We start from the raw sequence: 25,789 nt of genomic DNA on the forward strand, positions 1-25,789 counted from the left end.
CCTTACAGCTTGAAAAGCAATTCTTTGGCTATGCAAAGAGTCAACGCACATTCTGCATCCTCAATGCAATAGGCCTATTTCACGCACCAGAAAAACTCTGCTGGGGGAGATGAGTACCAGGAGTGGAAATACTGGCATTCCACAGAGGAGCTTCCACACCGCGGAGGGAATAGCTCTTTTATTTTATCAGGTGCAGTTTCTTTCCCTGCACCTTCTCCACTTTCAACCCAACCTTGGCAAGTCTGCGTTTCTTTTCCATTGTAAGTGGGAAAGGAAAAAGTTGGGATATGTGCGGGTTGGGGAGGGGGGAAGAGACAGAGAGAGGCAGGGGCGGGAGAGAAGACGTAACAAACTGCAAGCCAGCATTCCCACCAAATCCAGCTGGCAATTTAACAGACCATGTCCCACCACATTCCAGACGGAAAAACAAGCCGGCTCCGCAAGAAAGCTCAGATGGAAAATTGAAAAGGACGTTCCAGGCTGGCCACTGGGCACATACCTTGTCCAAAGAAGTTAATCAACTCACATGCTGAGAAAAGGTACAGCTAGGTCAGCAAGAGGGCATGAGGAAGGTATGAAAGAAAGCACATCTGCCCCCCCATAGTAGCAGTAGTAGTAGTACTAGTAGTAGTAGTACTACTAGTAGTAGTAGTAATAGTAGTAATAATATTAATAGTAGTAGTGGTGGTGGTGGTAATAATAATAATAATAATAATAATAATAATAATAATAGGAACTGTAGCTTACCCCTCACATGAGCTACAATTTCCATCACTCTTAACAATCTACACTTCCCAGAATTTTGGGAGGGGGAGCAAAAGTGTTTCAGGTGTGATTTAAATGTGTATGCAGCCTCTCACCCCTCTTTCACTCTCATAACGTTTGTCAAAATCACTTTACTATTCTAATACAGTCGTCTTGGTTCTCGAACGCCTTGTGACTCAAACATTTTGGCTCCCTAACGACGCAAACCCAGAAGTGAGTGTTCCGGTTTGCAAATATTTTTTGTAAGCCGAACATCCGACGTGGCTTCTGATGGAGTGCAGGAAGCTCCTGCAGCCAATCGGAAGACGCACCTTGGTTTTCGAACATTTTTGGAAGTTGAATGGACTTCCAGAACGGATTCCGTTCAAGAACCAGGGTACAACTGTAGTGGGATCATATTGACTCAAGTTTTGTCACTGTGGTTTTTTAAAGAAGTGTATAAAACGGGGTGAATTTGACAATGGCCTGAGTCCAGGCACAATGCAAAACCATGGTTCCCTGCTATGAGAAGGATGGAGAATCTGAGGTCCTCCAGATGTTGTTGGACCACAACTTCCATCATTCCTGACCATTGGGCCATGACAGCTGGGCTGACAGGAGCCCAGCAACATCTGTCAAGCCCCAGGCTCCTTGTGTGAACAAACCATAGCAAATCGTAGCATATCGCAGGTGGTGACAGGAAGCTTTTCCTTCCAATTTTAAAAGCACACCACAGTTCCCTGTTACATCCAAACATGGGGAAAGTGTTTTTTTTTTAATAAATAAATAAATCTTGAGCTGCTGAGCAAACCAGGATCAGAAACAGTGGTGTTTGATCCTAGCTTCTTCTCACTAACAAGAGTTTAAAAAACTTAAGTTAAGATGTAACAGGGTACTGTGGCTTGCTGAAAATGAGAAGCAACAGTTTCCCATCTACTTCTCTGGTGCATGGAAGGAGAGGGGGGGAATGTGCGAGTCAATGGTTTGGTAGGGTGTTATTTGTGTAGTATAAAACCACGACTTCTCATTGCCTCCAAAATGGTCTACCGATTCCAAATTAATGTAAAAATATGAACATGTATTAAGGATTATTTTCAGAAGAACATTGGAGATGGGGAATGGAACTATGGTACTGGATGCCATCTAGGGCTGTAATAACCCCATATACCTTTGTTGTGCTTTTCCTCCTATAACTCTAGAACTCCTGCAAATGTGATTTTAAAAACACACACCCAGAGAATGAATTGTTGAAACCTCTTTATGATGGATGATGGAGTTAAAATAACATAATTACTGGCATGAAAGGATGTCTTTCATCAAATCTGGGCAAGTTAGACCCCAAATACCTTGGAAATGCAACTTGCTATTTCCTTACAATCGTTTAAAAATTGGGGCCCGAGTGACCACAATGCCCTTTTACTGAAAGCCTCAAACCATACACACATGCCAGGCTTGAAACACCAAAGGGCAATTAAAGCCTCTGCTATGGAAGAACAAAGGGAGTTATGAAGCAGCACAGGTTTCAAGGAAATTGCTTTTCTCCCACTAGAGTTAGTTATGACCAGAAATGTGTAGAAGGAATCAGAAACAAAGAAGTGTTGAGAAATGGGTGTGGGGGAGGGAGAGAATAATTTGTCCTATGTGCTCTGAGAAGGTTGCTTTGGAAGTGTACCATGTCTTCTCAGGTAAAGCCTGGTTTATTGTGGGGGTTTTTATTGCCTTTGTTTTAAGTGTGTGCCTGTGTGTTGTGCAATCTGAGTCCGTTTCCACCTCTACTGATGGCTTGATAAGCCCCTACCAATGAAAACACCATCACAACAAAGCTGGAAGGATGACAACAAGTTCCTAGCACACGTGCCACGGGCTTCCTGAGCACGAGCGATTTAGGGCTTGCATCCGTCAACATCCATCACTTGCAAAGCTCACAGAAAACGACACTGGGGACCTTTCCAATGTAGAGACTGGCAGAGGCTCCCTGGTCTAAAAACGCAGCAAGAATGAGGTGGTTCAAGGCCAGGGAGGGGAGAACACATGGCTGTACCTCAAACAGCATTTGGGGAAACCTAGTGTCACTTTTATACATTTTCCACCGTATTTTAGTACAAGTCTTTACAAGGTGGCTCACAATCAAATAAGTCGCTTGTTTTTAAATACTCTTCTATGTTAAAAACTTCCTGCAACAGGAAACCAGCATAGCAGGCAAAGGACTAAGCAAGAACGTCTACCATTGCTGTGCTGGTTCTCTGTCTGTAGAGAGGTATCCTCTCTCCTCCCCTTTAAAATAACTAACTAAAAGGAAGCATTTAAAAATCTACGGCCCTGGACAACCTGTGGCCCAATCACCTGAGAGAATACCGTCTCCCATCCAAGTTGGTTGGAATCTCAGGATCTCTTGGTTGTCCTACCAACTGCACAGCTACATCTTGCAGTGACCAGGAGGTGGGTCTTTTCTGCTGTGATGCTCCACCTTTGGAATCACCCCCCCCCCCCCGTTCCAAAGGTAAGACAAGCACCACCCATGTCAAAGAAGTTTCAGCACCTTTTAAAGATCCACCTGTTCGCCCGAGCATTTGCTGATGTGTTTTGTTATTACTACATCATCTTGATGGCGTAAGAGGATATGGGGTTTGCCCATTGGGGTGCAGCTTGTATTAAGACTGTGTCTTTCCACAAGGCAGGACTGTCCCACATACGTGAAAGGTTCTACCATCTTGCCAACAAGGATAGCAGCTGGGAGGTTATGCAGCCACCAGAGGGCATATTTAATATAAACTCAGTTTGCAGAGAGATTATATGATGCTGGCTGCTTCTTCAGCATTTATTCCGAGCTGCTTGCAGAGAGGTTACATGACGTTAAGTCAAGCAATCGTGATCCTTTGTGTTCTAATGCAATTTCCCATCACTTTCTTTACAGCAAAAAGCCCAATTTGGGGAGGGGGAAGTGAGTTTGTTGCACACAAGCATTAAATCTCATTGCACAATTTGAGTGTTAGTGTAAAATGCATGGAGGGTCACAGGTTCATCACCCCTGGTCTACACTGATTGGCAGCAGTCAGCACTGCTGGGTTCCAGACAGGGTCTTTGGTCCTCTCCAATTCTTCCTGGAGATGCCAAGGATTGAACCTAGGACCTTCTGCACGCAAGGCATGTGCTCTACTGCTGAGCTACGGACCTTCCCAGGGCCTTTTAAAGTTTAGAATTTGCACTGAATCGTGCTTGGAAGCCAACCTTGCCCACTTTAGGCTAGCAAAGAGTTCCAGAGAACTCAAATGCTCTGTGCAGCCTCTCACCCAGAGAAGCCAGCTCAGTAACAACAGCTTGCCTTTCTGATTTTGTATCTCGAAGACTAAAGAATTCATCTTACCTGCAGAACGACATGGATGCTTTGGCTCCAACAGTGACGGATCCTGAGCAGTTTCAACAGGACTCCAGCTTTCACGGTTAATCTAACAGAAAGCAAGAGAGGTGAAAAATTAACGGGTTGCCTCTGTACTCATGCCAATGGCATCAGACTAAACAGATCCAAAGTTCAGCAAATAAAACCCATTGGTGCCTGGATAAGAGGGAATAGTCTAAGGCTATGCATTCCTTAGAGTGCTGACTTCAGACACACAAACACATGTATAACTCTGCAAGAAACTGTTTGAAATTCCCTCTCTTTTTAAAGAACGTGGTTATGTAAACTGCTTCTATCAAAATATATGATAGCTTGTTGGTGGTTGGTTGGTTTTTAAGAAAACTATTTGGAGAAACAATTTAAGACACAAATATAAGATGGGCTATCAACTCCCTGATGATCCATGTAAGAAAATATACAAATGGAATTTAGCAACAACACCACATGTAAATATTGATACAAGTTTCAATAAGATGCCATTATCAAGTAGTACCCAAAAGACTTCAGAGAATATATAAATTTACCCGACTTCGTTTATACTTCAGTGAACACAAGGACAGTGCAAGTTCTTATTATAGAAAAAGTTTGAAGGAAACTGCTTGACTATATAAAGTATATTGTTTGGGTTCTCCCTGCTAAGACTTAACGCCCTTCTTATGCACCCTGAAAGACGGAGGCTAAAACTCAAAGCCTTCGAGTCAAACCTAGAGACTGTGTGCTATGCTCTTGATCGCCAACCCCAGATGAAAGGTGGTGAACCTAAGAGAGATATCAGCAGACTTGGGAGAATCAAATGCTTTATTTATTTATTTATTTAGAGAGAAATGGAGGAGGGGAGAATGTGACAGACAAATGAAGACATAGTGAGTGTTGGACTACAATCAGAAGCCTGGGGTTCAAATCCTCACTCAGCCATGAAGCTTGCTGAGCGACCTCAGGCCAGCCACAATCTTTCAGCCTAACCCAAAAGGTTGTTGTGAGGATAAAACACAGAGAGAAAAGAACTAGAGAAAAGCTGGAACATAAACGTAGTAGTAGTAGTAGGAATAAAAATAAATATAAATATAATCTCACTGGGAATGGAGTACTGACCAGCTGTTGGGGCAGAAAAGAAGTACAAAACCTGAACACGAGCACTTCACGCTGCAACGTTTTGTTGTAGGTCCCACTTATAAACATGTAAACATACGCAAACCTGTCATGTACAGAGTTGGATGGTTGGTCCATAGAGCTCAGTACTACCTACTATTACTCGTTACAGCTCTTCAAGGTTTGAAGCAAAGGTGTTTTCCATCACTTGTTGTCAAAGAGTTCCTTTTTAAATTGGCGATGACAAGAACTGAACTCAGGACTTCATGCATTTAAAGTATGCCTTCCACCACTGAGCTATAGCCCCCTCTCCCAGGTCACCTCAGTACACTTCACACATTTTTTGATGCTGGAAAAGCTCCCTAAATATAAGTGTTTTTGCAAGATTCACCCTTGCTGATATAGCTATAAAATCAAACCAGAATCACTGGGGGTGGGGGGAGATTATTTTTAGCTTTCATTTCCTTTTAAAACCCTCGGATCTGCATTTCCTTTAATCATGTTTTAATTTAGCCTCCAGTGTGCAAAGGACACACTTTATTTTCCTGTTTTGATAAAAGGAACTTCTGATCCCTGTACAATATCAAGCCCACGTCTGTATTTTGGAGGGAAAGAAAGCAAAGTAGTTCAGATGCTGTAAGAAGATTCCTAGCCATGAAGTTGATAAGTAACCCACCTCTCCAGAGTTTTGACTATTTTGGATAACCCCACCCCAACCCCCCCAAAAAACCCTTGCAGGGTGCCAAGCTGAGGGGGCACAAAATTGATAACAACAACAACAGTAATAATTTATTTATACCCTGCCCGTCTGGCTGGGTTTCCCCAGCCACTCCCCAACAGAATATTAAAAACATGATAAAACATCAAACATTAAAGACTTCCCTAAACAGGGTTGCCTTCAGATGTCTTCTAAAAGTCAGATAGTTGCTTATTTCCTTGACATCTGTTGGGAGGGCTTTCCACAGGGCAGGTGTCACTACCGAGAAGGCCCTCTACCTGGTTCCCTGTAACTTGGCTTCTCAAAGGCAGGGGGAACCGCCCTCAGAGCTGGACCTCAGTGTCTGGGCTGAGTGATGGGGGTGGAGACGCTCCTTCAGGTATACTGGTCCGAGGCCGCTGAGGGCTTTAAAGGTTAGCACCAACACTTTGAATTGTGCTCGGAAACGTACTGGGAACCAATGTAGGTCTTTCAGGACCAGTGTTATGTGGTCTCGGCAGCCGCCCCCTGTCTAGCTGCCACATTCTGGATTAATTGTCGTTTCCGGATCACCTTCAAAGGTAGCCCCATCATTGGGAAGATCCATTTGGGGTCGCCGAATTTTGGCCTTGCTCAGGGCACCATACTACCAAATACTACTGAACAGGTACACCATGCTCGCATCACACATGCAAAACATGCAACACATCAGTGTGCCTCACAGAGTACACAAGTGGCGTCAGCATGCCACAGGGCGTGACCACGCCACAGGGCATACTAACATCACGTGGACACACTGCGGGGCATACTGATGTCATGATTGCAGGCTATGGGGGTGTGCACGCCTGGCATGCTGATGTCTTGCGGCCGTGGCCCCCTCAATCGCGGGGGCAAGGCAGTGCGTGTACTACCCAAGTCAACCCTGGAGGAAGACAAGAGAGAACGGGCTATCGCACAATTCCTGCATGAACAGAGCCGTCAACTTGCTTCTCTAATTACCGTATTTTTTGCACCATAACACTCACTTTTTTCCTCCTAAAAAGTAAGGGGAAATGTCTGTGCGTGTTATGGAGGGAATGCCTACGGGTGGCATGCCTACGGATTTTCCTCCTCTAAAAACCACGTGCCTGTTATGGTCGAGTGCGTGTTATAGAGCGAAAAATACGGTAGCTGCTTCTTTCCAGGTGAATCAGAAATAGGTACTTCACCAAAGTGCACGAACACTTACTTAATATGGGAGGGAAACCTGCATGGTTGATTATAGCAAGAACAGAGTCGTGAAAGCCAGGTGGGAGAGAGAACCACCATTCATTTTCCCAAGTTGTTTTTCCTGGCGTTTCATATCTGGAGAACTTTAGGACTGGGGGCTAAATGCAGGTATCCAAATCTCTCTATCTGGCCCTTGGGACTCAACCTGAAGCCTCACACCCTCTCCACAAACCACACCTGTCTTGGGTCCAATTTGTACTCTGCATGTTTTTGCTTGGCTGGAATGCATCCCTGAACTCTGATAATACCATAAATGTTTAATTTGCATCCACTGCTCCACCCACTTTTGCTTCTGGCTCTGCCTATCACTTGGCCCTTAAAAAGTTTCCCAGAAGGGAATGCGGCCCTCACCCTGGACGACAGCATCAACTCAATCTATTATTAACACAGGAAGTCACTGGCCAATGAGAGAAAGCTATCACAGCACTGAAAAGTCGCATTTAAAACACAACCTCCAAGAGCACCTTCACAGTCACCCTTATTAACAGCATCTAGCAACTGCATCAGGCTAAACTAGCTGTCCCATCACTCAGCACATCACATCACACATTTAAAGCACACAACTTCCCCAAAGATACTCTATGGCAGGATAAGTTGGGATATGAATGAGGATTTCCTAACTCCTAACCATTTCATAGTAAGGGCAAAAGAACAGTGACTTCCAGTTATAGGAAAGTTGTCAGAATCTGGTTCAATTCACCTGATGGCTTTCCACAAATCTGCCTTACAGCCAGATCTGTGTCATGCTTTGGTTCTGCAGGACGGAAAGGAAAGTGTGACGTTGGATATTAAGCACAGAATCCAGATTGCTAATAATTTCACCTTCAGTTTTGAAAGGACTTCGCTTTCAGCCTCCAAACTGCAACAAGATGCTTCAAAGTCTAAGGGCGCTGTTGGCTAAAACCTCAAATGCCACAGAGGTGGCCAAATGAAATTTCCAGTGGCTGGAGGTGTTACTTCAACAATCTGTGTGACTCCCTTTTCCCAATTCCATGATAGCAAACCAGAGTTATATCTAAGAGAATGGCACAACCAGTTCTGCAAAAATATTGGCAGAATTTCTGTATATTTGCTGAATTCATGCAGCTCACAGAACTCTGCCCTGTGGGATGCAAGATTCAAGTCACCTTAGCACACAGAGTTTTATTTTTCATTTTTAACTTCGCAAGTTTGATCAGGACAGTTTGGGTTTCTGCTTTGTCTTCCTCCCTCGATGAAAACCAATTGAACTAGACACTTTTGAAATCAGGAACGGACTGGGAAATCTTATGTGCAATGCCCCTTTAGCCTCCATTTCAGAGAGGTCCCTCCTTCCCAACTTTATATCCTAGCCAGACTGCATTGGCCGTTGAACTGGCTGCCTTCCTCCAGTCGCCTTCTCTGCCAGGAAACTAAAGCTCTTAAGAGTGACAAAACATTCCCAGACTGCCACCTTACTGTTTAGTGGAGCAGTTACTAATTTTAGATTTGGGGGCGGGTGGAGGGGGTGAAGAGGGAGAGGGAATGCTAAGAACCGTTAGCCAAGAGAGGTATTTGCAGCTCCCGCCTACACACCCTATTTAAAGGCAAAACTAAATCTTTATTCCAATGAGGAAAAAGAAAACACATATACACAAAGTTCGGGTGGCGGAAGGAGGGGGAAGAGGGAGGCACCCAGCTTTATATTAAAATGCCTTTTTTAGGCAGATGACAAAGTCATCCACACAAAACAAATGGGAACTCAAATTACTTGCATTTTCAAAATCAGTCTCCTGGCGGTGTGGCAACTTGCCTGCTTGGTACAGAAATTTTAATTTCTGGGGGTACACAACTCTTGAAAGATTTGTATTCACGCACACTTGGTTAGACTGTATACACTGGACAACGATGGGTTCAGAACTGAAAGGAAATGGGAATAACTCTATTCACTTGATGGGAAAATGTCGTTCTGTTAGGGAGGGATTAGTGTGTTCCCATCCACTGACTGTAGAAGAGCAAAATTTGGAAGGGGGAAAGGAGTAAGGAATCGGCAGTTTAAAAAAACGCACCTAGAAAACTTGTACTACTACTACCAATTTACATGCCATAAGTAAGTAGTTCCTGCACTAAGTACAGGAGGGGTATTCTCATGAGGGTTGGACCAGATGACACTTGGGAAAAGCAGAAATTGCCCCCCCCAAAAAAAAACCCCCGGTTGCATTAGGATGCACAGAGTTCAAATTCTCTCTCTACCGTGAAGCTCACTAGTGACTGGTTAGCTGAGCATAATCCAGGGAGCTAATACTGGTTTGATGGACAGAGCACATCATTCGGAATCTGACTGGGGGAAAACCCATTCATATCCATCACTTAGCAATGAACTTTACTGGATGACCGTGAGACTGTCCCTCTCACTCAGCTTAGCCTACCCCAGAAGGTTGTTGTGGCAATAGAGCACTCCACTCTGAACAGCTTGGAGAATACAAACAAAAACAGTGACCAGCAGAATGACTACTGTACAGAGTACACCAAATGCAACCGAGTCAGATAACTATACCAAAAGCCACCAAATGGACAAGTATAAAGAGAACATTGCCCATCTTTCTATTTTATTTCCATTATTGTAAGCGCACTTGTACTGGGCTTATTACCTCTGCGTTCACCTATCGAACCACCGAGAAAAATGTTTAAGCGAAGGTTGTGTGGGGTCCCCCCTCTTTTCTGAAAACCCTGTGCAATTTTGCCTGTGAACATTGCACACCTCACTTCTGAGTCAACGTGCAAAGGGATCACACTGCAAAATACTCAGCTTCTTTGCAGTTTTAAAGCATGCTGTCAGAGCTGCTTGAAGATCCTAGCTCACAGAGGATCACGCTAGCCAGCGATCATTAAGTAAAAGTCTTTATTGAATTACAGTTTCCATTCTCACGCTGCTGCGCGCAACTCTACGTCTAGTAGCTAGATCGACGAAGCTCCGTCTGAGTCTCCGCCCCGTGCGCACCAACTTAATATCCTAGCCCTGCTCCACCTTTTCCGCCTGACTGTCCTCCTCTGGGTCCCTCTACCCCCCGGGGCTTCTTCCTTCCGGGATTCTTCTGACGCTGACCCGGACCCTCCTGCCTCCTTGCGCCGGGCTTTAGGACCTGGCTCCCTTTCCGGGCTGCTTACTGCGCCGCCTTCCTCTGCATTTGAACTTGGCGCGCGCGCCCAACCTTCCACTTTCCTCTTAACCGTTTCTTCGCTCCCCGATGGAGGTGTGGCCACTCCTGACTCATGCCCTCCCTCCTGTGGTGAGCTGCCAGCGCTTGCCCCCTGGCTCCCTTCCTCTTCCCTGCTCTCTGGTGGTGACGCTGGTCCCGATTTCCAACTGCTCTCCTCTGAGTCCCCTCTGGCTCTATCTTCCTGGGGTGCCCCCCTAGACTCCCCCCTTGCCCTGGCCACTGGTGCTCCTTTCTGTGAATCCTCTGATTCACTGGAAAGACTCGGAGATCTCGGGTCGTCGTCATCACTCATCTTTTCTTCTGCCTCCTCCCCTTCGCTCTCTGTTTCCTCCCTTGCCCTTGCCTCTGCTCCTAAACCCCTGACATCCATCCCCCCCTCGAAGCCCCCCATTCCCCCCTCCCCTCCTTCCGGTGCTGGAGCTGGGGTCTGCTGTTGCAAAGGGACGAACGTCGGATATCGGTCGCTTCCCGTGGCGGGCCTCCATCTGAAGTCTCGCGGGTCTCCCTCCCTGCTCTCGTCGACGACGGTCACCTCCGCTTCCATCTCTGTGCCGCCGTGCTCGAAACCAGGGTCGTCCCCGAAAACGTCCATGTCCGTCTCTCCCTCACTTCCTCCTGGCGGCGTTGCTCGTCCTGGGCCTTCCAGCCACCTTCTGCGGAACTGCTCCTCTGGTCTATCGTCCCACCAATACGAGGGTTCTGATGCAGATCCCGAGGGTGACCCCTCCGGGGAACGGACGTCTTGTGTCGGGTCCTCGTCCGAGTCGAACCCCCGGAAAGTGCTGGCCGAAAGCGTGGGCGTGAAAAGCCAGTCGTCGAAAAAGTCTGCTGGCATAGGTCTATGTGGGAAGAGGGCATGAAACTCGTCTTTGAGTAGAGGTTCGTCCAAGGCGTAGCCCGGCACCCAGCTGTTCGCACTGGCCGGGGTGCCCTCCTTGGCGAGAAAGTATTCTACCCCCTCTTCCCCCCATCTGGAGTCCAAAATCTCCGTGACGTCATTGATGCGCTCCTTCTGTGCCACTCCCGCGTGCCCCGTTCTGTCTCTGACCGGACTCGGCGCCGTTCCGGGTTCCTGGAACCTGTGCGGTGCCTTGTAGGGAGTGAGCACCGATCTGTGGAACACCGGATGCATTCTGGAACCCTCCGGAAGTGCCAGTCTGAAAGCTACCGGGTTGACCTGCTCTTCGACTTGGTAGGGCCCCAGTTGTTTATGCCCTAATTTCTTCTTGGCCAACGACCTGGCCGGCACTGCGTGGGCTGCTAACCAGACCCAGTCTCCCACGTGGAGCTCTTCGCCAACCCTTCTGTGCCTGTCCGCTTGTACCTTGTATGCGTGTTTGGCCAGCTCCAGGTGGCGCCTCAGCTGATCGTGGCCTTCCTGCAGCTCCGACGCGAACGCATCTGCTGTCTGCGGCTCCCCCTCCCCCATTCTTTCCAGTCCCGGGAAGGTTCTGGGGTGCCTCCCGTTGTTGGCGAAGAACGGCGTGACCCCCGTGGACACGTGCTTCGTGTTGTTGTAGGCGAACTCGGCAAGCGGCAGGTAATCCACCCACGTCGCAGGCTGTTGATTCGCATAGCATCTCAGGTACTGCTGCATGATGGCATTGACCCGCTCCGCTTGCCCGTTGGTCTGCGGGTGTCTCGCCGACGCCAGGTTGATCTTGACGTTTAGGAAGCCCATCAGCTTCTGCCAGAAATTCGAGATGAACTGCCGCCCGCGGTCGGACAGAATAGACCGCGGCAGACCGTGAACCTTGAACACGTGGTCTATGAACAGTTTGGCGGTTTGCTCCGCCGTGGCCACCTTCGCACACGGAATGAAATGTGCCATCTTGGAAAACAGGTCCACCACCACCAGCACTGCCGTCTTGCCCCTCGAGCTGGGCAGATCTGTGACAAAGTCCAGAGCCACCCTTTCCCAAGGTTCGACCGGAGTTTGCAGCGGTTCCAACAGTCCTGCCGGCGGTCTGTGCACTGGTTTGGCCCTCTGGCAGGTGTCACACCTCGCCACGTAGTCTGCGACCTCCCCTCTCATTCCAGGCCACCAGAAGTCTCTGGCGACTAATTCCACCGTCTTCTCCTTGCCAAAGTGCCCGGCCGTGGGCGCGTCGTGCAGCTGCTGCAGCACCTTGGCGCGAAGGTCGTCTCCCGGTACGTAGATGGCCCCTTTACGGATGAGCAATCCATCTCGTAGCTGGAAACCGTCGGCCTCAGCCTTGCCCCTTTGCACCTCTGCCATCTTTGCTTGCGCGAAGGAGTCATCCTGCAACGCTCGCCGCACCGCCTCCAGGTCCACGGTGGCCGCGGCGCACGCCCATACTGTTGGTGCGAAGATGTGCATGGCGGCCGCTGGCGTTGCGTCCTCCAGATACTGTGGCTTACGGGAGAGGGCGTCCGCCATGATGTTAGTGTCCCCCGGGACATACTCTATGCGGAAGTCGAAGTTCGCAAAAAACTCAGCCCAACGTATCTGCCTCTGGTTTAGGAACTGTGCCGTGCGCCAGTGCTCCAGATTCTTGTGGTCCGTGCAAACCTGCACCGTGTGCTTGGCGCCGATCAGGAAGTGCCTCCACGCTTTGAACGCTGCATGAATGGCCAGCAACTCCCTGTCCCAGATGGTGTAGTTCTGCTCGGACTTGCTGAGCTTCCTGGAGTAAAACGCTCCCGGCCGCCACACCCCCTGCTGGTCCTTTTGCAGCAGGACCGCCCCCACGGCTCTGTCCGAGGCGTCTGTCTCCACCCTCATCGGCCTGCTGGGGTTGACGTGAAGCAGCTGCTCTTCCGACGCGAAGAGACGCTTGAGTGCCTGAAAGGACTGCTCCGCCTCCTCTGTCCAAACGAACTTCTTCTTCTTGGAGCTAAGCGTGTCGGTGATGGCCACTGTCTGCATAGCGAAGCCCTTGATAAACTTGCGATAGAAGTTCGCAAAGCCGACAAACCTTTGGACCTCTTTCCGGTTGCGTGGACTCTTCCAATCCAATACCGCTCGAACCTTGGCGCTGTCCATGGCGAGCCCCTTGTCAGACAACTTGTAGCCCAGAAAATCCACCTCCGTCACGTCAAATTGGCACTTCTCCAGCTTGGCGTAGAGCCTATGTTGCTTTAGTCTGGTCAGCACTTCCTTGACGTGTCTGTCATGCTCCTGCTGCGATTCCGAAAAGATCAGGATGTCATCTAAGAAACAGACGCACGTCTTGTAGAGAAGTCCCGCCAACACGTGATGCATGAAAGCTTGAAAAACGTGGGAGCCATTTTGCAATCCAAAAGGCATAACTCTGTATTCGTAGGTACCCAGGGGCGTGAACATGGCCGTCTTCCACTCATCTCCCTCCCGCATGCGAATGAGGTTGTACGCCCCTCGCAGGTCTAACTTGGTGAACACTTTTCCCTTCCGCACCTTCGCCAGGAGGTCGTCTATTCGGGGCATGGGGAAGTCCGACGGCTTGGTCCCATTGTTTAAAATGCGATAGTCCACGACCAGTCTTTTTTGGGGCGTGTCTCGCTTTTTAACAAAGAATACAGGACTGCCCCCCGCTGCCTTGGACTCTCGGATGAAACCGCGCTCCAAATTATGATCTAGGAACTCTTTGAGTTCCTGCAGCTCGTCCTCTGACATGGAATACAGTTTCCCTTTAGGCAGCGCCGCCCCCGGAAGCAGGTCAATTTTGCAGTCATATGGTCTGTGAGGGGGTAGCCTGTCCGCCTCCTTCTCGCAGAAAACTTCCAAAAATTCTGCATACTTGTGGGGAATCGCTTGCAGCGTGCCTAGCAGCATCTGTGACTCCTCTTGCTCCCCTTCCTGCCGGGGCACGATGCAGTGTTCAGCACAAAAGGAAGAGCCGAAGATCAGCTGCCTCTGGTACCAAGCCAGCGTCGGGCTGTGCTTGTCCAGCCAACTCATTCCCAATACAATGGGCGTATCTGATAGTTGAGTGACATTGAAGCTGATGATTTCTTTGTGATTCCCAAGTCGCATCGCCATTGGCGGCGTCTGCTTCACCACTTGCCCCCCTAGCAACTCCCTGCCATCCACCGTGACAACCTGCAGGGGCAGTGTGGCCGGCAGCAACTGTATAGCGTGCTTGTCGACAAACTCCTGCCCTATAAAGTCCGCGTTGCTGCCCGAGTCGATAGTAATTGGCACGTCCATGGTGATTCCATTGGGCAGCTGGAGAGATGCGGTGAGCCTCACCACTGGTTTGGGCGGGAGGGGGTTCACGGGCTGTAAAATCTCTGGGGACTGCGTCACTAACACGTCTGGCTGGGCCCCAGGGCCTCTTCCTCCAGCCAGACTGCTTCGTTTCCCTGCTGTGGTCCTCCTTGCTGCGTTGCTGCAGCCACCATTGCTGAGGCTGCAGTGAGCTTGTGGAGCCTCTGGGGACACTCTTTCGCCATATGCCCTGGCTCCTCACAGACGTAACACTTCCTGTTCCCTCTAGGAGGCTTCGCTTTCACTGCTGCCGGTGCTAGGGCTCTGGTTGCTGACTGAGCCCTTGCACCTCCAACCTCCATAGGTTCGGCTCCACCTCCTGGCGGAGGCGTGGATTGCGCCCGCGCTGCTTCTCTGGGAAGGAAGGAGGGGCCCCTGGCTGGTTCGCGCCCTCCACGCCCTTCGTCCCTGCTCCACGGACGTTCTTCCAGCCTCACCCCCACTGCCAGTGCCCTCTGAACGACCTCCTGGGTGGTTCGGGGTCTCTCCCCCCTCGCGATCTCATCTTTAATCGAGCTGTGCAGCCCCTCCCAAAAGAGGTCTCTTACCGGGGCCGAATCTCTGTCCCATTCCAGGGCACTGACCAAGGCGAAAAAGCGGGCATGGTACTGTCTGACGCTGGCTCTCCCTTGTCTTAGTCCATGCACCTCCTTCCGGGCAAGATCCACGTCAATACTTGATAAAAAACACCCATCCATCGCTTTAATAAAGGCATCTGCATTCTGGAGCGCCGGATCCTTATCTCTCCATAAATTGCGTAGCCATGCTTTAGCATCCCCATGCAAATGGGACATGATGAATCCCACTCTCTCTTGCTCATCTCTAAAGTCTTTATGCAGCAGTTGCAGTGCGCACAGTACGTCTGCTCTAAAGTTGGGATACTGTTGCAGGTTCCCATCGAAGTGAGAGACCAGCCCGCCTGTCCGTCTCGCCAACCCAATTCCCTCCTGCCGGGGTGTCTGCTTCGTCAGCACGTCTAACCTGACCTGGAGATCCCTGCAGGCGGCAGCTGCCTCCTCCTCTCTCTTCCTGGATGCGAGAGCCTCGGCATTCAGTTGTGCCACTGCTTTTCTGAGTTCCTCTATCTGCTGCTCAGCCGTCATGTCGTCTGCTGTTCGTGAGCTCACTAGTAGGCACCTGTTTCTCTCCCCTCCTCGGGGCTGTAGATGCCCACAATTTGGAGACGGAGCTTACTGTCGGAGCTGCTTGAAGATCCTAGCTCACAGAGGATCACGCTAGCCAGCGATCATTAAGTAAAAGTCTTTATTGAATTACAGTTTCCATTCTCACGCTGCTGCGCGCAACTCTACGTCTAGTAGCTAGATCGACGAAGCTCCGTCTGAGTCTCCGCCCCGTGCGCACCAACTTAATATCCTAGCCCTGCTCCACCTTTTCCGCCTGACTGTCCTCCTCTGGGTCCCTCTACCCCCCGGGGCTTCTTCCTTCCGGGATTCTTCTGACGCTGACCCGGACCCTCCTGCCTCCTTGCGCCGGGCTTTAGGACCTGGCTCCCTTTCCGGGCTGCTTACTGCGCCGCCTTCCTCTGCATTTGAACTTGGCGCGCGCGCCCAACCTTCCACTTTCCTCTTAACCGTTTCTTCGCTCCCCGATGGAGGTGTGGCCACTCCTGACTCATGCCCTCCCTCCTGTGGTGAGCTGCCAGCGCTTGCCCCCTGGCTCCCTTCCTCTTCCCTGCTCTCTGGCGGTGACGCTGGTCCCGATTTCCAACTGCTCTCCTCTGAGTCCCCTCTGGCTCTATCTTCCTGGGGTGCCCCCCTAGACTCCCCCCTTGCCCTGGCCACTGGTGCTCCTTTCTGTGAATCCTCTGATTCACTGGAAAGACTCGGAGATCTCGGGTCGTCGTCATCACTCATCTTTTCTTCTGCCTCCTCCCCTTCGCTCTCTGTTTCCTCCCTTGCCCTTGCCTCTGCTCCTAAACCCCTGACACATGCAATTGGAAATGAACGGATTTCCACGTCCTACCAAGTCCCATCATGACAAACAGCTGGGAAGAACAACAGCGGGAGAGAAAGCAAGAAACATCTGGCTTCTTCCTGCAACAGGAGCTAACAGAGATGCAGACCATGAAAACCATGAAAAGAAGCAACAGCACCATACCTTTAAGAGAACAACATCCACAGTCCTGTCCACCTTCGAAATGTCACACAGGCTGTATCGTCTCTTGTGACGTTCGTACATTTTGTCTGAGGATTGGGGTTATGAAGAGCAGGGCTAATCATCAACTCCAGGGTAGATTCAGCAAGCAAGAGAGAACTAAAAAAAAAGCTCTCTCTCCCAGATGTGTTTTTTTGCTAAGGGTCCTGGAGTCTCAGCAAGATCTCTCTCTCTGAATCACATTGAGTCTGGCCAGTTCTCTCAACAGGAAGAAAGGGGGGAGAGAAACTTCACCACTGTGACTGGTTGATTTTTTTTTTTAAAAAAAAGACTCACTGGAACATAGAGCTACTTGTATAAAAGATGCAAGCAGTACGCAGGATGGATATGGTTGGCTATGCAGAAGGAGATTTGCTGCTTGGGACAGGGGCACGCCAAAACTTCCTTGAATCTTTTTGCCACCGAAAAGTTTCCCAGTCTGGTTTGAAAAGACTTCAAGATCCAAGGAAGAAGAAAAAAGAGGGAGGGGATAAGGACCCAACAGCCAACAAAATCCAGATGTTTGAAACAGGAACTTTCTATAAACAAACCAAAAAAAGGCACGTTGTCGTCTCCCCGTGCAAAAATAAAATAAGATCCAGGCTAGACTAAATCCCAATGTGCCTAATTCAAATGGAGAACAGTATCAAAACACAAACATTAATTTTGCTGCAGAGAGAGAAAGTAACCGCCAGAGATGTGCCACACTTTTCCTTCTGATCTTCTCTGTGAGTATAGTCAGTCTTCACCAAAGGTTGCTCTAGAGTAAGTCAAAAAGTCTAATGACAGAAGACAGCTGGAGGTGGTGGAAAGGATATAAAAACCACTCCCTCCTGACCAGAGCTGAGACGTCACCACTTGCTCACTGCCCTGGTGTTGTGTGAGAGCTGAAAACTTAATTGTAATTTTGGGAATGTGATTCATCTCTTTGGCTGGGAGAGGAAGAGGAAGAGGTTCCTCCTTTCGGTTCGCCTCTTCCACCTTGAGAAGTAGCCACTCTTGCTGCAAGAATAAAAACCGAGGCTAAACCTCCAATTTTGTTTCTGAACAAAAAAACCAGGGCTCTTAGAGGAGCAGTCCCACCCGCTTCTCTCTCTTGTCCTGGCCCTTGCCTACAAGCGGTGCCTCTTTTGCTCACAATAACTTACAGTGGTACCTCGGGTTACAGACGCTTCAGGTTACAGATGCTTCAGGTTACAGACTCTGTTAACCCAGAAATAGTACCTCAGGTTAAGAACTTTGCTTCAGGATGAGAACAGAAATCGTGCAGCAGCAGCAGGAGGCCCCATTAGCTAAAGTGGTACCTCAGGTTAAGAAGAGTTTCAGGTTAAGAACGGACCTCCAGAACGAATTAAGTTCTTAACCCGAGGTTCCACTGTATTCACATCGGCCAAGCCTAGAGAATGAAACACACACTGCCACACAGTTCCTGATTTCAAAATTGACAGGAGCCCCCTTCAGTCTCCACCCCTGGTCTCTCAGGGGACAGGCTCTTTTTTTGTATTTCTGCTTACTTTACTTGAGTTCTTTGCTTCAGAGTCAAAAGGACTCTGTGCAGGGAAAATCGGGGGTGGAGAATTGGACGATGAATCAGGGGGGAAGGATGGCAACTTTTCCATCAATTTCATTACAGGAGAGCAGCTATACCAGCTTGACACACTGAACACCCAACGTCTGCTTCTTCTCCAGTGAAAAAAGGGTACTCATAAGTAACGCTTGAGGAATTCAGTCTTTGCAAACACTTGCATGCAGTGTGTCCCAAATCCACACCTTTCAGAATAACATGCAGGTCACCATTTAAAGCAGGGATAATGGATATCTCTGAATGCTTTTTGACTCTGAATCCAGTGCTCAGCTAATGAATCAAACTATGTACACTTTTTCAAACTCCCTATATATGTAAGTATCAGTTTCAATGAGGCTGGTTGTTGTTGTTGTTGTTGTTGTTGTTGTTGTTGTTGTTTAAACAAAATAATGGAACAGAAGTACAGCTGAACCTATGCAAAAAGTGACACGGCCCAGAAATAGTTTTGTCCTTCCCTGATCAACAAAGCAGTAACATGTTGGGCAGAGAAACAGCACTCTTATGAGAGTGAACACAGAAAATGTTCACAGTAGGACCGTAGCTCAGTGGCAGAGCGTCTGCCTTACACGCAGATGGTCCTGGGTTCAATAATCAGCTTCTCTGGCTAGGGCTGGGGAAAGGCCCCTGCCAGAAATCCTGCAGAGCCGCTGCCAGTCAGACTATACAGAGTTAGATAGACCAATCATCTGACTCAGTATAAGCCAACTTCCCATGCAATTGGCACCACACATACAGGTATCAAAAGCTGAAAGCTGGTGCAGCTTTCTAACATGTCTCTTTCTAACATGGTTTAAACTGTCTGTGAGCCTTTAAAATAACTAAAGTGGAACATATCTGTAATCTATTATTATTATTATTATTATTATTATTATTATTATTATTATTATTTACTGGCAAACATGTTGAATATAGCTGCAAAACTGCTCTGGTGATAGGGAGCCAGGTGCATTGGGAATGTCACAAATGCTTGCCGATAGAGGTGTCCTCCACAGCTGGTTTCTTCTTTGTTTAAAGGAGGGGTGAATAAACCTTCTGGGCCTTCCAGATGTTGCTGTGGACCACAACTTCTATCATTCCTGACTACGCTGGCTGGGGATGATGAGAATTGGAGTCCAATAATATCTTACTGGGCTGGGGTGCCAAGTTGGGGAAGTCAAGGATAAAGGATTCACGGAGCATAATACTCTCTAATGCTACAGGTTCAGAGGCAGCATGCTAGCGACAAAAACTGGAGAGGTCTATTTGCCTGGAGGGGCATGTGCAGCAAATCTGCTTCGCCACTGTGGGAAAGGTTGCTGGACAACACAGGCCTTTGGTTTGATCCCACAGGGCTCTTCTGGAGTTCTTATTGTAAAATAGGGAGCATGGGCTACGTGAGATGAACTCAAAAAGCAGATCATACATGATTAGGCAGATGTTTGCCTGATCTGATTAAACCGGGGGGGGGGGGCTGTGTTTTCCCATTAAAGATGAGGAGGGAAAACATGTTTAAGGTTTCGAAAAGGAGGCATGACGTGTGGGGAAGCTGATTAACCATTTCCCCTCCAGCCACCACCAAAGGATATTGCAAAAAGGTTCATTCATGCCTATTTTCCACTGTACTGATTTCAGCGATAAGCATCCTCTTCTCCGCCGGCCTACCTTTGAAGGGGTACACAGTCCAGGCAGGTCACGGCATTAGATGCAGATCAGGCACATTTTCATAGGCCACAGAATCATATGCTGAGGACACCACAGTCGGAACAAAGATTTGTGGCAAGAAGAGCGCCAGGATTAGCAGAAGGGCCCACAAATGTCCTCATCAGTCTTTCCTGGAAACCTGAAGCAACTCCTATTGCCTTTAAGAGTAGCTAGCTGTTAGCTGGGTCCATCAGCTATGTGTGTGAGCATTGAGGCCATGACATTATTGAGCCCTGTTTACTTGCTATGTTAATATAACCATACCCTTCACCCCAATGCCCTCAAGACTGCTTTCAACTTGCAATGATGGCATGCCATCCAACAGCTGTGATACAAAAGGAAAACTGAATGGGGAGGGCAGAGGAAAATAAGCACGTCCGTGCTCTCACTTTCACAACAAGGTTACCAAGTCGTTATAATGAGAATGTTGAATGGCTGCTGAAGGAGATGCTTCTGGGCCGGGAGGAGCAAAATGGTGGTTAGCTCCAGCCAAGACTATGGAGGGGCCCAGCCGTCTTCCCTCTCTGCTGTAGAGCCAATGGAAGGGGGCCTCAGTGGACACATTCACACCATACATTTGAAGCCCCCCCCCCATGGCTGTAGTTTGTTAGGGGTGCTGAGAGTTGTTAGGAGACCCCAATTCCCCTCATGCAGCTGCAATTCTCAGTGATTTCACAGTCAATTACTCTTGCCAGGGAACTCTGGGGATTGTAAAGCTGAGGGGACAAGGGGTCTTATGGCGGCTCTCAGCACCTGTCACAAACTACAGCTCCCAGGATTCTTGGGGAGCTGTTTAAAGTGGTATCATAGTGCTTTAAATGCATGGTGTGAATGTAACCACTGCCTCACCTCTCAAAGGCCAGGCTGAAGGTGTGGGCTTTGTCATCTAGCCCTCTCTCACCCTACAGGCTAAAGAAAATGAGAAATGGAAGGCACCAGCCAAGGAACAAAGAGAGGTGGCTGCAAAAGGTGCACTTAAAACAATTTGACCTCAAAGCCTCTTCAAGTCTGAGCATTCTTCTTCAGGGACAAAGAAACGTACCCCACCAAAAGATAGCTAAAAAAAAATCTGTTAACATGGCCTGTGCAGTTCACATGATATCAGAGAAGTCACATGCTTCAAGAAGGAGTCTTCTTTATCAGAGCCGCTGGGCAGAAACTCATGGCATTGGCGTTGTGCAATCGAGGGGTTTCTCTGGCTCTGCACAAAGCCAGAGAGAGAGAGAGAAATTACGAAGAGGATCGATAGTCACCAAACTAATCGAGGCGCCTTCTTCTTCTTCTTCTTCTTCTTAACAGGCAAAGTTTACTTGTAGGCAGGGATGACTCAGCTCCACTTCCTTCTTGGACACATAAAATGAACTTTTATGAGCTCTGCTGCAAGAAGACCTTCTAAGCTAGAGACTTGGAAATTAGCAGCATTGAAAAATGGCAAGCAGCAAAACCGGTAACATGCTACAGCTCAGGGTACTCAGGATTTGCCCAAGGTACAGCACACTCTGGTTGCCCCGACCCCTTCACTTGGAAAACACGGGGAAGGCAATCTTGAGAATTTCTCCCGACTGCTTCCAGCTTTTTCAGGCCCTCCATACAAAGCGAGAATGGTTGTGCTGTTTGGAGTGGCGGGCCTTATGCCAAACTTGGGATCCAAACACATGTTCCTGCTCCAGTGTCAAAGGCAGCATGTGCTTCTGCTGGGAATCATGAGTGGTGAGAGGTCCTGCTGTATTCAGGTCCTGCTTGTGGGCTCCCATCTGCATCTGATTGCCCAGTGTAAGAACAGGATTGCTGGGCTATAATGAGTCTTCTTATGACATTAACTGTGCCACGGTTTAAACCATGCGTCCTTCCGGTCTGTCCCATTTATTTTCTTTAAAAAAACCACACTTCTTCTTCCTCCTCCTCCTCTTCTTCTTCTTCGGCGATCACTCGTAGCCAAGTAAGATTGTCTTCCATGAACAAGGTTTTAACAGTGAGTCTGTAAGTGACTGTGGAGGCCAATTCTGGATCCACACGTCCTTCCACAGTGGGGACATTGGTTTCCGGGAGGGAGTTGATCACAGTGTGGATTTGCCAAGCGTGCCTTCCTCTTAGCATGTTTCTCCCTTGCGTCCTGAGTTTGAGTGTCTTCAAAGCCCATGACACCTTTGGTAAAGGCTGTTCTCCAACTGGAACGCTCACAGGCCAGTGTTTCCCAGTTGTCAGTGTTTATACTACATTTTTTTAGATTTGCCTTGAGACAGTCTCTAAACCTCTTTTGTTGACCACCAGCATTATGCTTTCCATTTTTAAGTTCGGAATAGAGTAGTTGCTTTGGAAGACAATCACACATACTAACAGCACTTCACTCCGGAAAGTATAGTTCTTTGAAGCTGGTTCTTTTGCTGCATTTAATTTAATATACATATGAGAAACGGTTCCACCTGATGTATTGCCTACCCTGAAACAACATTAATGAATCATGCTCTGTAGCTTTGCCTTCGGCGACAGAGAAGCTCCTGAAAGTTGAAAGATTGGAAATCTGATGGCTCCTCTCACCTTGTCCTCCATTCTTTTGTATATTGCCAGGTTATCCCCATCCTAGGAAAAACAGCACTGGACCGCTAGCACCACTCAGCCTGCTTGGCTCAGAAGATGGGGCCTGGAACCACTGATCAACATTATCAACCCAGACACTTCTGCTTTCAATATTACGACATGTCTTTGCAAATGGCAAGAAGGGGGAACTTTTCTGGAGCTGCAAATGGCAAGAAGGGGGACTTTTCTGGAGCTGCTCTCTTGCATCCCTGCCTGTATGCCACCAAACAGCATAAAAACTCATGACAGGTCTTCCCCATTACTCATGCCCCAGTACAGAAAGTGGGGAAAATCCACACACCCCACAAATAACTTCCAGTTTACAAACAAAACCCTTCTGCCGCTTGATCCAGGAAAGGGCCACAACGAGGAACAACGATGAGTGAAAAAGGAGGTGCGTAACATGACAATGCAATTCTTTTTGGGAACTCCTGTAACTTGCTGTGACGTCCTGTGGAACCCCAAGCCCCTATTGCAGACAATCCCACTTTCTGAGTAGAGCAGCAGGAGTGAATGGTGGTACCACAGAGGAACCTTAACGCAAGAGTTTGCAACATTTCACATCACTCCTGAGGGACGGTGGTGGACTAAAGGATTCTGTGAAGCCTCAGATGAAAAAATAAATACAGCCTTCCAGTTCATTTCACTAAGGGCTTGAACTGATTTATGTCATGTGTAATTAACCCCACTGATATGTGCTTTCCTTTGGACCACAACAGCAAGGCCAAGTCTTGTCATCTGGGCAGCCCAGGACCTCCATACACATGGCTCAGACTTGCGCCCTGCTGAGGTCACTTCCGTGCTGTTACCCAGCAGTTTGACTTCACCCCTGGAAGTGCACTCCATTGTCTCTCAAGGCGAAGGCCAACAACAAGCCTTCAGAGTTTATATTATTAATCCCTGCCCCACTCCTAATATTAGAGATAGGGAAAGGTGTTTTATTTATTACCTTTATATACCCTACCTTTCCTCCAATATGCTTCTCATTCTCCCCATTTTATCCTCACAACAACCCTAGGAGGCAAAGTAGACTGGCAGACAGTGGCTGGTCCAAAGGTCACCCAGTGAGCTTCATGGGCGAGTGGGGATTTGAACCCTAGTCTCCCCAGTCTCAGTCTATTACTCTAACCACTACACCACAGTGGGACGATCCTCATCTCTTCCACCTTCCAGATTGCAAGTTTTAACCAACAGCCAGTCGGCAAGACTTGCAAAGCACTATGCAGGTACAACTCCCCTTTTGGCCCAGCCATGGCTTTTCCTGACCCACAATATGTCAGGTGTAAGGTGGGTGGACATGGCTTGGCCAAAACAGCCTCATGGGTCAAAGTGGATGGCCAAATTCTCCTTCCTCATCCTATAGACCTTGCAGATCATAGGTAAACATCATGGTACACTTCAGATGTTGCAGGAATCCAACCTAGTTGGCCTGACCAATGGCCGGGGATGGTGGGAGTTGTAGCCCAACAACATTTCCAGTACACCAAATGTTTAGTTACCCCCAGCATAGACAATTCTAACCTAGATGAAGCACCAGGCATACTTGGTAGAAAGCAGCTTCCTAAATCCATATGAAAAAGCCTTCTGCCTATAAGTCCACAGAACGTTTCACCATGGTCAAGACCTCATTCTACATGCCTCAAGCTTACCGAGATCTGGAAAATAAAGCCCTACCGAATTGAACCATAAGTCGGTTGCAATGGATTTCGGCAGTAACGCATGAACAGCAGACAATATCAGACAACCCTTGCTTGATGTGATAAACGACATTGGTCACATGTAAAAGGTCTCTTGCGTTGTGATGCAAGGTCCACAACAGACCAAAATCCAAGGAATCCAGAGTTGCAAACTTGGCTACCGAATTCTATCTCAAACAGATTTCTGTAGCACCCGCAAATACACAAATTGCATGACTGTTGTACACAGATCAATCTTCCTGTTCCCCATGACCACACCTCCCTTATTCAAATCACAGCTTCCTTGGTTTAATTTTATATCTGCTTCCATTTCCCGGGGCCTCAGCTGTATACAATTACTGATCACAGCCCCCTCCCCTTCTTGGTCTGGGGTTTGGGCCACCTCAAGCTTCTTTATGCTGTAAACAGCTGTGGTAAGGAAACGGCCAAACTGCTTGCACACACAGTTGTGAGGAAACCCACTGCACTCTTCTCACATTTGGATAGAATCTCTGCTGCTCCATCGCCCACAGATGGCAGTTCTCGAATTTCAGACGCAAGCAAAGGGCTTTAAACTGTTGGGTCATGTTGGAACATAGGAAACTGCCTTCTACTGAGTCAGACTTGCTCAGTACTGCCTACAATGACGGGCAGCAGCTCTCCAGGGTATCAGGCAGGAGTCTCCATCTGGAAAATGCTGGGGATTGAACCTGAGACCTTCTATGTGCAAAGATGATGCTCTGCCACTGAGCTACGACCCTTCCCATATGTGTTCCATTTGTGTTTCTCCAATTTAAACTCATACAGGTAAACTCACTCAGCCCAAGGGCCACATTCCCTTGGGGGCAATCTTCCAGGGACTGTGCACCAGAAGTGGCCAGAAAAATACATGTTTTCCTTTGCACAGTAGTATAGTTTTCTCACTAACTCAAGCACCCTTTTTGTGCCAGATGGAACAAATTCATTAAATAGTTAAGATCCAGCATGCACACACCAAGAAGGAGAATACTGTACACACAGTTAACAAAGTTCTAAACTATCTCCAAGGACACAGATAGATGACTGGGTGCTTGTACAGGCAGTGGCCATTTTGCTTGGGGGTTCTGTTCCCCGCCCCGCATGCATGCATCAGCAGAGAGCGCATAAGACCAACCCTGTTTGGGGGCCACTTCTGGGTAGGCAGCAACGGTCGTGAGCATGTGCATGCGTCAATCAGACACACATAAAATGCTTGCTGCCTGTACACAGCAACCTTTTTAAAAAAACCAGGCTGGCTGCCAATTTGTTTCTGGAACAAAGCTGCAAATATCCTTAAAATTTTTTATCAGAGGTAGGGAGTCTTTTTCAGCCTGGGGGCCCCAATCCCACAGTGGGTGTGGCGTGGCCAGAGGCAAAACTGGGTGGAACAATGGATGTGACTCTTGGTAAAGGTAAAGGAACCCTGGATGGTTAAGTCCAGTCAAAGGCGACTATGAGCTCATCTCGCTTTCAGGCTGAGGGAGCCAGTGTTTGTCCACAGACAGCTTTCTGGG

The 25,789-nt window shown here is 48.4% G+C and overlaps 1 protein-coding gene across 6 annotated transcripts in view; it reads right to left on the reverse strand.

Annotated features, from left to right (window-relative positions):
* The window catches only part of AKAP13 (A-kinase anchoring protein 13), a 247,759-nt gene that overhangs the window by 72,986 nt on the left and 148,984 nt on the right, over nt 1-25,789 (reverse strand). For all 6 annotated transcript variants that reach the window (XM_082198203.1, XM_082198205.1, XM_082198204.1 and 3 more), the window contains exon 10: nt 4,109-4,190. In XM_082198203.1, coding sequence (XP_082054329.1) covers nt 4,109-4,190 — 82 coding nt within the window. The remainder of the gene's footprint in view (nt 1-4,108; nt 4,191-25,789) is intronic.

Source organism: Podarcis vaucheri, assembly GCF_965113315.1.
Source record: "Podarcis vaucheri genome assembly, chromosome: 14".
Lineage (NCBI taxonomy): Eukaryota > Metazoa > Chordata > Lepidosauria > Squamata > Lacertidae > Podarcis > Podarcis vaucheri.